The 12,461-nt window shown below is 37.4% G+C and overlaps 1 protein-coding gene across 1 annotated transcript in view; it reads right to left on the reverse strand.

The window, feature by feature from the left end:
- ITGA8 (integrin subunit alpha 8) overlaps positions 1-11,352 on the reverse strand; it is a 300,431-nt gene extending 289,079 nt beyond the window's left edge. The window contains exons 1-2 of the mRNA XM_053714013.1: positions 11,097-11,352; positions 8,798-8,925 (exon numbers count right to left, since the gene is read on the reverse strand). Of these exons, the coding sequence (XP_053569988.1) occupies positions 8,798-8,925; positions 11,097-11,284 (316 nt within the window). The 5' untranslated portion in view covers positions 11,285-11,352. The remainder of the gene's footprint in view (positions 1-8,797; positions 8,926-11,096) is intronic.
- Between the last annotated feature and the right edge of the window lie 1,109 nt (positions 11,353-12,461).

The raw sequence follows: 12,461 nt of genomic DNA on the forward strand, positions 1-12,461 counted from the left end.
CATGCAATTAGGGCAAATAAATATACAAATGCTATTAAAGGAATATGGAATCCAAAAAAAATATTTTGTGATTCAGACAGAGCATAACATTTTAACAAAGTTTCCAATTTACTTCTATTATCAAAATGTCTTTGTTCTCATGGTTTTCTTTATTGAAGAAATATATACAGTGGGGAAAAAAAGTATTTAGTCAGTCACCAATTGTGCAAGTTCTCCCACTTAAGAAGATTAGAAAGGCCTGTAATTTTCATCATAGGTATACCTCAACTATGAGAGACAAAATGTGGAAACAAATCCAGACAATCACATTGTCTGATTTGGAAAGAATTTATTTGCAAATTATGGTGGAAAATAAGTATTTGGTCACCTACAAACAAACAAGATTTCTGGCTCTCACAGACCTGTATCTTCTTCTTTAAGAGGCTCCTCTGTCCTCCACTCATTACCTGTATTAATGGCACCTGTTTGAAGTTGTTATCAGTATAAAAGACACCTGTCCACAACCTCAAACAGTCACACTCCAAACTCCACTATGGTGAAGACCAAAGAGCTGTCGAAGGACACCAGAAACTAAATTGTAGACCTGCACCAGGCTGGGAAGACTGAATCTGCAATAGGCAAGCAGCTTGGTGTGAAGAAATCAATCGTGGGAGCAATAATTAGAAAATGGAAGACATACAAGACCACTGATAATCTCCCTCGATCTGGGGCTCCACGCAAGATCTCACCCCGTGGGGTCAAAATGATCACAAGAACGGTGAACAAACATCCCAGAACCACACGGGGGGACCTAGTGAATGACCTGCAGAGAGCTGGACCAACGTAACAAAGGCTACCACACTATGCTGCCAGGGACTCAGATCCTGCAGTGCCAGACGTGTCCCCCTGCTTAAGCCAGTACATGTCCGGGCCTGTCTGAAGTATGCTAGAGAGCATTTGGATGAGCCAGAAGCGGATTGGGAGACTGTCATATGGTCAGATGAAACCAAAGTAGAACTGTTTGGTAGAAACACAACTTGTCGTGTTTGGAGGAGAGAGAACACCATACCTACTGTGAAGCATGGGGGTGGCAACATCATGCTTTGGGGCTTTTTCTCTGCAAAGGGAACAGGACAACTGATCCGTGTACATGAAAGAATGAATGGGGCCATGTATCGTGAGATTTTGAGTGAAAACCTCCTTCCATCAGCAAGGGCATTGAAGATGAAATGTGGCTGGGTCTTTCAGCATGACAATGATCCCAAACACACCGCCCGGGCAACGAAGGAGTGGCTTCGTAACAAGCATTTCAAGGTCCTGGAGTGGCCTAGCCAGTCTCCAGATCTCAACCCCATAGAAAACCTTTGGAGGGAGTTGAAAGTCTGTGTTGCCCAGCGACAGCCCCAAAACATCACTGCTCTAGAGGAGATCTGCATGCAGGAATGGGCCAACATACCAGCAACAGTGTGTGACAATCTTGTGAAGACTTACAGAAAACGTTTGACCTCTGTCATTGCCAACAAAGGATATATATCAAAGTATTGAGATGAACTTTTGATATTGACCAAATACTTATTTTCCACCATAATTTGCGAATAAATTCTTTCCAAATCTGACAATGTGATTGTCTGGATTTGTTTCCACATTTTGTCTCTCATAGTTGAGGTATACCTATGATGAAAATTACAGGCCTCTCTCATCTTCTTAAGTGGGAGAACTTGCACAATTGGTGGCTGACTAAATACTTTTTTTCCCCACTGTAGGTGTCTGGAGCACTATATGACACAATAATGCTGCCATCTATTGCTATTGGAAATTGATAACATTCTTGCAAAACTGCTGCCAAATAGTGCTGAACACACGTGCACACTCCTGAGCTTGCATCATTGTTTCTCAACAAAAGATGCTAAAAGAACAAAGACAATTTGATAATAGACGTAAAGTAGAAAGTTGTTTAAAATGTCATGCTCTACCTGATTCATCAAAGAAACATTTTGGGTTTCATAGCTCTCTATAAAAATTCTTGTAAAACCTTAAGAAAAAGACAAAAACAACAAAAAAGCTGAAAGGCTGTGAGAAGACAAACAGGCAGGGATCACATGATTTAATTGATTGGAGCAAGAGGGGACTAATGCTTCACTGTAACCTACTGAAAAGAAAAGAATTGAGGTCACATGACCCTATGTCAAGCACATGATCAGAGTGAAAATGACAGTTTCCCAAACCATTAGGCACCTGGCCTATAGTAAGAAATGTGTGAGGATTAGGAGACTATGCCTTTTTCTCTAACTACAATAAACTTGTACACCAGTGAGACCTCTCATTACAAAAAAACTGCTATTTAAAAGCATTATATAGTTTTAGAGCAATTATTTGTGAAGGTGCTAAAACTGTGTAGGTTTCTTGACCAATAAAAGAAATCCATGTACCCATGTGACCCCTCATGTGAAAGAAATATGATATTGCATACAAGTACTACAATCTTACATATTTACACAGACCAATAAACAACTACACTGGACCTAACAGATGACAGCTTTGCTAAATACACTGCACAAGCAGATTGGCAGACAGTCCCAGTGAAAACTCTGCAAATGACCTTTATATAAGACACTGGGCCCCTCAATACCTTAGGCTGAACAAACCTAAAAAGCAGCTATATATAAAAAAATGTACACACAAGTACTGTGGAAAGGACTGATTGGATTGGCCTAAAATAGACTTATGTTGTATATTGAAAAAAAGACCTCAGGCAGTATTTTATTTAGTAGCATAAACACATTTTTAGCCGTTAAAAACAGAGACTTTTTGTCTAATATTAAAGGGACATAAAATTACTGCTTTCTTTCATACGTCAGATAGAGCATAACATTTTAAATAACTCCAATGTACTTCTATTTTCAAAAGTGCTTTGTTTTATTGGTATATCTTGTTTAAGGATCAGCATTGCACTACTGGGAACTAGCTGAAAACATCTGGTGAACCAATGCTGCATATATGTGCTGCCACCAATTAGCAGCTAGCTCCCAGTAGTGCATTTACTGCTCCTCATCCTACCTAGGTATGCATTAAAAAAATAAAGCAATAGTAAATGAGATAATAGAAGTAAATAGGAAAGATGTTTAAAATAGCTTGTTTTATTTTAATAATGAAATAATGGGTTTCATGGTACTTTAAGTTTATGTGATAAAGTGATAGCAAATTGGACACAATTTCTTTCAAGTCTAAATCTGAGTTGCAAGTGCTGGCTACACTTTTAAAGGCTCCCCTATACATCTGTACTCTATAAACATGGTGCCAGAAAGAAGCAGTGCAGTTAATGCAAAGTATTATTAAATGGGCACAGATGGTTGTACTATTTGTAAAGGATTGAAGCTTTGGCAACACATGTAAACTATATTAAAATAAAGTACTACACTCATTTATAGACATAGGAAATCAAAAAATGTTTATTATTGAAATAAATGTATAAAAAGGGTTCAAATGGTATATGGTATATGTCAAGGTGTTTGACTGGGAAAGGCTCAAAAGTATATAAATAAATATATATATGTATTTGCATGTGTGTATATATACATGTTTATAAATGTGTATTTTTGTGTTCATATGTGTAAATAACTATGTGTAGGCATATATATATTTTTATATATATATATATATATATATATATATATATACATACACAAACAGATAAGTATATATATATATATATATATATATATATATATATATATATATATATTTATATAATGTAGAGAAATGAACTCATTGTGTAAACCATTTACAAATCTAGACATGTCAGAAGACTTGCTTTTCCCACAGAAACTCTCCGATTACACTGTTTCCAATGCAGCAAGGGATTCTGGGTAAGACATGCAAATGAAGTTCACAATTACTCACCTTTTTACTTTTAGCCTGCTTTTTAAGGCAGACTTCCCTTTATGCCATAGGGAAGTAAAGGGAAGTCTGCCTTAAAAAGCAGGCTAAAAGTAAAGAGGTGAGTCATTGTGAGCCTCATTTGCATGTCTTACCCAGAATCCCTTGCTGCATTGGAAACAGTGTAATCGGAGAGTTTCTGTGGGAAAAGCAAGTCTTCTGACATGTCTAGATTTGTAAATGGTTTACACAATGAGTTATTTTCTCTACATTTTGTATTTAGTGGAGGATTTTAAACTCACTTTTCGTCTCCCCATAATTTTAATTGTTGTTGTATTTCCCCCAGAAATTAACTTTTCCAAGCAGTGATTCAACCTACTCCCAGCTGATGAGTGGCAATAACCACGAAACAGCTGTCCTGGGATTGGTCTGAATCACTGTACTAACCCTAGCTAAGCGTAAAAGCTGTGTAATGCGGCAATGCTATGGCGTAAAGGGAAGTCTACCTTAAAAGCAGGCTAAAAGTAAAAAGGTGAGTCATTTGTGAACCTCATTTGCATGTCTTACCCAGAATCCCTTGCTGCATTGGAAACAGTGTAATCGGAGAGTTTCTGTGGGAAAAGCAAGTCTTCTGACATGTCTAGATTTGTAAATGGTTTACACAATGAGTTATTTTCTCTACATTTTGTATTTAGTGGACATTTTAAACTCACTTTTCGCCTCCTCATAATTTTAATTGTTGTTATATTTATATATATACATATACGTTTGAACCCTTCCTTTTCAAATACATTGAAATATGCAATATTGTTTCAAAATATACAATATATATATATATACAGTATCTCACAAAAGTGAGTACACCCCTCACATTTTTAAAAATATTTTATTATATCTTTTTATGTAACAACACTGAAGAAATGACACTTTGCTACAATGTAAAGTAGTGAGTGCACAGCCTGTATAACAGTGTAAATTTGCTGTACCCTCACATTAACTCAACACACAGCCATTAATGTCTAAACCATTGGCAACAAAAGTAAGTACATCCCTAAGTAGAAATGTCCAAATTGGGCCCTATTAGCAATTCTCCCTCCCTGGTGTCTTGTGACTCGTTAGTGTTATAAGGTCTCAGGTGTGTTAAATTTGGGGTTATCGCTCTCACACACTCTCATACTGGTCACTCAAAGTTCAACATGGCACCTCTTGGCAAAGAACTCTATGAGGATCTGAAAAAAGAATTGTTGCTCTACAAAAAGATGACCTAGGCTATAAGAAGATTGCCAAGACAATGAAACTGAGCCACAGCATGGTAGGCAAGACCATACAGTGGTTTCACAGGACAGGATCCACTCAGAACAGGCCTTGACATGGTCGACCAAAGAAGTTGAATGCACATGCTCAGCGTCATATCCAGAGGTTGTCTTTGGGAAATAGACATATGAGTGCTGCCAGCATTGCTGCAGAGGTTGAAGGGGTGGGGGGTCAGCCTGTCAGTGCTTAGACCATACGCTGTACACTGCATCAAATTGGTCTGCCTGGCTGTTGTCCCAGAAGGAAGCCTCTTCCAAAGATAATGCACAAGAAAGCCCTCAAACAGTTTGCTGAAGACAAGCAGACTAAGAATATGGATTAAGGATATGGATTAACATGTAACCATATAGAGATATATTAGGAATATATAAACAGCGCTTGGACTTAAAACACTTTGGCCTCTCTCTATCAACCCCCTTCCTGGTCAACGAGATTAATTAGATAAAAAGTATTGTGAGAGTGGCGCTAATAAAAGCTAAAAAGTGCTAAAAACTAAGAGACAGAGTAAAATTATTAAAAATTATTAAGATATATAACATATAAATTGGGGATAATATCAATTCTGTAAATATAAAAAGCAAGGCTATAACTTGAGGACAATATAAATACCGCAGATAAAAAGAGCTAGGGCTATAAATTAGAACTTAAATGTCGCTGTCTAACTAAATTTATAGATGATACGATATAATAAAAAAATATACTCCCTATTATGGGTAGAATACAAATATTCTCAATAATCTGAAAACCTTAGATGGACTATGGGTAGCGATAATATTGGTGTTTCCCGATCTAAAATATGTATGGAATAAAAAAAAATAAAAAACTAAAAATTGGTTAAAATTGCTTTATATTTACTATTAACATACAAAATGAGTTGATAAAAACAGATATAAAAACATTTTACACATACAATTGCAATGATATAAAAAATGATATAAATTGATTTAAGTGACGTGTGAGAGAGCCCAGGTAAGTCTCTTGATTTAGTCTTTTTTTATTAAATACCCAAATATGCAATTAAGAGTTCCCAAATGGATAAATGGGTTATAGTCTGTGTAACAAAATAGCAATCTTGCAATGTTGCTGATAAAACAACTCCTAACGGCAATATTGTTTCAATCAGTTGTTTCGATTTTGTAACAGAAATGTTCTTAGAGAGTCTCCTTTTTATTTTGCAGCCAATAATAGATAAAACTTAGTTTGTGCTGAGAAATACTTTACGATTACCTTTTGGATAATTGAGGATACAATGTAACCAACTGCACCTTTGGAGTACGTCTGACCCGCTATGTGGGTGGTCTTACCTCTTTCTCTGTGCGTTAGATCCGCTAGAGTCTATTACTTTTTACTTTCAATAAAGTAAAACCAGCGCAAACATAGGAGCACTATTGACTTACCTTGAGTGCAGTTTTATCACTCCACTTGTAATCTATGCCTTTATCAGCACTGATAAGTCCTGTCCCTAGGTGCAGAAACATCTGACCAAAATGTAAAATGCAACTTACATCACACTGTATAAAAGCTTACACTACTTCACTAAGAGTCAGCCTTTTAATGAGGAAAAGCAGGCAGGCTTCTATGAAAAGAGCTCCTTTTCATAGAAGAGACATGTGTCTGGCTGGTTAAAGGGCCATTATACACTCATTTTTTCTTTGCATAAATGTGTTGTAGATGATCTATTTATAAAGCCCATAAAGTTTTTTTTTTTTTTAAAAATGTATAATTTTGCTTATTTTTAAAGAACATTGCTCTGATTTTCAGACTCCTAACCAAGCCCCAAAGTTTTATTTGAATACCGTCAGCTACCTTCTCCAGCTTGCTCCTGTTTGTGTAAAGGGGGGAGTGTCTTATTTCCCACTTGCAGTGGGCTTTCCATCTGCCTTTTCAACTGAGCTAAACTGAAAGTTTCTAAGTACGTTTTTAAACCATTTTATACTGGATTTTTATATCAGTATCTGTGCATCTTATTCTTTATAGTAGTGTCTATTACATGCAGTTATATGAAAATGAGTGTATACTGTCCCTTTAAGGGATATAGCTTTGCAGTCCCCCCTCACACCTGCACATTGAAGAATATTCACCAACAGCCTCTCCAACCTCTCCTGACATGCAAATTGCTATGTTATTATGTATAGAACACATACTAAAATTCACAAACATTTTCATTCTTTAGAGGGACATGAAACCCAATTTTTTCCCTTCATTATTCAGAATGAGCATGTGGTAAGTGCTGCGTATAGGTCTCCCATGCACATCTCAGGGTTGAGGTCATTCCTGACTCCTGGTGTAGGATAGATACATTCCTTCATAAGGTTTGTGGCTTAATTTTTCTCTTGACTTTACACTTATAGGAGTAACTCAGTGGAAGGAAGAAAAGGAAAATATAACAAAATACACTCAAATTACATAACCTCAAAAACATATGAGGTACATTAAAGGTTGTCAGTTTGTGCGAGTATGTGTGACTTTGTGAGAGTGTGTGTTCGTGAGTACGTGTGTGTTTGACTGTGTGAGAGTGTGTGTGTCTCTGTGAGTGTGTGTGTGTCTTTGTGAGTGTGTGTGTGTGTCTTTGTAAGTGTGTGTGTCTGTGTGAAAGTGTGTGTGTGTGACAGAAGGAATATTAAAATCACAAGGAATCATCTCAAATGTATTATATGCAATTTTGCTGAGCGAACTGTATAATTTAAGTTCCCTTTCTTCCTTCCATAGAGTTACCCCTATAAGGGTGAAGTCAAGAGAGAGCAAAATTAAGCCACAAACCTGATAAAGGAAAATTTCCACCCTACACCAGGAGCCAGGAAGGAGCTATCCCAAACCTGAGATGTCCATGGCAGACCTATATGCAGGAATGTAAGCTTACGAGACGGCCCATTTTTGATTCAGCACCTGGGTAGCGCTTGCTGATTGGTGGCTGCATTTAGCAACCAATCAGCAAGCGCTACCCAGGTGCTGAACTAAAGATGGGCCGACTTGTAAGCTTACATTCCTGCTTTTTCAAATAAAGATACCAAGAGAACGAAGAAAATTTGATAATAAGAGTAAAATAGAAAGTTGTTAAAAAGTGCATGTTCTATCTGAATCATGAAAGAAAAAAAATGGGTTCAGTATACCTTTAACACTAGCATTGTTGACAAATGACATCCTGTAAGGAAAATATTCATATAATTAAACAGTTTTCAAATACAAAGGGTACAAAACCTACATAAAATCAATACTAACAGGGAACATGGCATGGTTTGAATTTCCTCTTACCGTAAAGAGTTTATTAAAACACACAGCTCATAACCTTCTGAGACTATGTACAAAGGAATTCATAAAAAAGTATTCATTACCATTTTGGCCTTAGAAATGTATTTCTGTGTTTTATAAATTAACTTAATTGCATTACAGACATCAGCCACTGGCTGTTTCCTCCTCAACAGAATTCAGAACAGAGCCGGTGAATGTTTTTGACAATACTGACAACCAAATACAGTTTCCCCAATGATTATAATGCTGTAAGATTTGTACCAAGGAATATAATGGTTTCCCTTACAACTGTGGTAATTTTTACAACAAAACAACAAATAAACATGTGACATCCTACACAGAAATCTCTTTGAACAGAGCTGTAAACGTTTGTACTTACTAGTGATGTCAAAAGGAATCTGTTTGCAGGATGAGGTCTCTGGCCAGGGGCAGTGGTACACAGCACCGCCTTCAATTATCTCTGGCTGGGACGTATTAGCTTTAGGGGCTCCAATCAAAACACTGACCCTATAATATGATTTAATGGAATACCATAAGATAAAATCATTCAGTGATCTTCATACAGGATTTGTTTATTACATATGCTATGTAAAATCTTAATAATAAAATAACCTAGCAAGTGTTCATATTTAATAATAGATCAACTACATTTTTAAAGAGACTTTAAACACATGTAGTATATCAATAGTTAAGTTCTTCAGTGCTAAAGTTCTGCATAGAACATTAATGTTTTAAATATTTAAAAAATATTTTAAAGCTTCCACTTTGCAAAATTTGCAGTCTTCAGACATACACATTGAAAAGCTTATTTAGCAATGTTATTGTAGTTTCTCCTTTATTGTAGTCAATTAGGGAAAGATATAGATAAGTTTCTGTACATAAAAACCAATTACTGTGTAGAATCAATGTTGCAGGGAAATATTCTGAAATATCTCAGCTTCTCTGTAGAAGGAGAATACAAACTAAGTTCTCCAAATAACAAGTCTTGTCTACCATGTACATACCTTAGATCTGTACCTGAGGTTTTAGGAGCCAGTTAGGCATTTTAAGAACCCAACAGGTTTCTGTATATGTGTATTTAAAATTCTAGGATCCCTGGTACTCCAGTTTAAACAAATAGTCTTGCAAACACCTGTCACTGAGCTGAATTACTTAGGAATTTTTATAAAATTCATAAAAGGTCAGAAATGATACTGATAAAAGTTACACATTATAGCAGTAACTGACCATTTCTAGACACAACACAATGCATTGAAACAATATCAGAATATGTTGTATTAATACATACTGTATTCTCTATGCAAACTTGCTTAAGGCTGCCTCAATATTCTTTTAGACGTAATTTAACCCCTTTATCGGTTGCACATAATATACCCTGAATGATCATTACTAACTTTACCCAATTTATATTATTCAGAAAGATATCTTCTTACTGCAAACCAGATTTATATATATATATATACATACATAAATTATCCATATCCCTGTAAGTCTGACTTTCTGCACTGATTGTTCCTAAATTAAGCTGTGCATTGTGCAGTCCTGTGCATATTATATTGCTTCTATTACAACCACGGGGAATCTTACGTCTATAACTTCCTGTTGTGTATTAAAGATTAGTTATTTATTATGTTGTATTGCATAATAAATGAAGCATTAAAGGGACACTGAACCCAATATTTTTCTTTTGTGATTAAGATAGTGCATGCAATTTTAAGCAACTTTCTAATTTACTCCAATTCTCACATCTTCTTCATTCACTTGGTATCTTTATTTGAAAAGCAAGAATGTAAGTTTAGATGCCCGCCCATGTTTGGTGAACAACCTGGGTTGTTCTTGCTGATTGGTGGATACATTCACCCACCAATAAACAAGTGCTGTCCAGGGTCTGAACCAAAAATTGTCTGGCTCCTTAGCTTAGATGCCTTCTTTACAAATAAAGATATCAAGAGAGCAAAGAAAAAATGATAATAGGCATAAATTAGAAAGTTGCTTAAAATTGCATGCTCTCTCTGAATCACACAAGAATATTTTTGGGGTTCAGTGTCCCTTTAAGATATGCATATACTGCAGCCTATGTTAGGTAGAATTATTTAGGCAACTATCACTGAGTTTTACAAATTCAAAATTATCATATAAAATTATTTTTTAAAGTTTTATCCCCAATATGTCAGTAATCATTGCTGTGCAATATATATCCAATCAATACTGCCTTTATAATAATTACATTTTATGACATTACAATGTCAATTGCAATTAGCATTATATCTGGGACGATATGAAAAGCTCAAGTAAAACTGATACATTTTATTAAATATAGAATTTACTACCAATTAAGTATTATTGTTTTTACACAAATTGTCACCCTCCAAAAGTTACAAAATATGAACGGTGGACCCCAGTGTTTCTAAGTTAACTGTCAACTAAGAGGTTAAATAATGCCAAAGATCAATGTGCAGTTAAACACTTGTAATACAAAAAATACTTTTAAAACCATTGGTTCAATTGTAAAAATTAGTGCTTTAATGCACAAAATAGTCCAATACACTTCACAGAAAACATATTAGTTGTTTATTAATAATACAGATATTTATTGATGTCTGTGATACCTAACCTGATGATAAATGCATAGCCGAGTTAAGTTCACTGTCACCTGTATAAAGAAAATGTGTACTTACTTGTTGGGGTTAGGCACATAAAAATCCACCGAGTATCCAAAATAACTGTCCCGAGGACCACTGTATACTGTGACTTTATCAACATCCAAGTTAAAGGCAAGGAAGCCAGGAGAAAGCAGCATGAGAGCAAGTATCCTGAAGAGTACAGCCCGGCTAGTGTACTGATGATGCATCCTCAGAGTCTCCATCTAAAGTGCTGCAAGAGAGGGAAAGGCAAGTCCCAGGCTAAACGTGGGATGTGAGGCTGAAGTGTGCTAAGCAGATACAGACTGAGCACTGGAGCATGAGGCTGATGTGACTCCTTGGCTCTCACTAACTCCCCTTACCGCCCAGCTTTAGATCTCAGACACTGAGGGGCGGTGCATACCCTGCACATTTACACAGCCTGGAAACAGGACATATTACCCACTGTCATTAGCTGCCTCACACACACAGGAGACAGGCTGTACACTGTACACACTGCTCACTGCCATTAGCCACCTCACACACACAGAAGACAGGCTGTACACTGTACATACCACCCACTGCCATTAGCTGCCTCACACACAGGAGACAGGCTGTACACTGTACACACTGCCCACTGCCATTAGCCACCTCACACACACAGGAGACAGGCTGTACACTGTACACAATGCCCACTGCCATTAGCCACCTCACACACACAGGAGACAGGCTGTACACTGTACATACCACCCACTGCCATTAGCTGCATCACACACACAGGAGACAGGCTGTGCACTGTACACACTACCCACTGCCATTAGCTGCCTCACACACAGGAGACAGGTTGTACACTGTACACACTACCCACTGCCATTAGCTGCCTGACACACACAGGAGACAGGCTGTACACTGTACACACTACCCACTGCCATTAGCCACCTCACACACACAGGAGACAGACTGTACACTGTACATACCACCCACTGCCATTAGCTGCATCACACACACAGGAGACAGGCTGTGCACTGTACACACTACCCACTGCCATTAGCTGCCTCACACACAGGAGACAGGTTGTACACTGTACACACTACCCACTGCCATTAGCCGCCTGACACACACAGGAGACAGGCTGTACACTGTACACAATGCCCACTGCCATTAGCCACCTCACACACACAGGAGACAGGCTGTACACTGTACATACCACCCACTGCCATTAGCTGCATCACACACACAGGAGACAGGCTGTGCACTGTACACACTACCCACTGCCATTAGCTGCCTCACACACAGGAGACAGGTTGTACACTGTACACACTACCCACTGCCATTAGCCGCCTGACACACACAGGAGACAGGCTGTACACTGTACACACTACCCACTTCCATTAGCCACCTCACACACACAGGAGACAGACT

This window comes from Bombina bombina, chromosome 5 (assembly GCF_027579735.1).
Source record: "Bombina bombina isolate aBomBom1 chromosome 5, aBomBom1.pri, whole genome shotgun sequence".
In the NCBI taxonomy this organism is placed as follows: domain Eukaryota; kingdom Metazoa; phylum Chordata; class Amphibia; order Anura; family Bombinatoridae; genus Bombina; species Bombina bombina.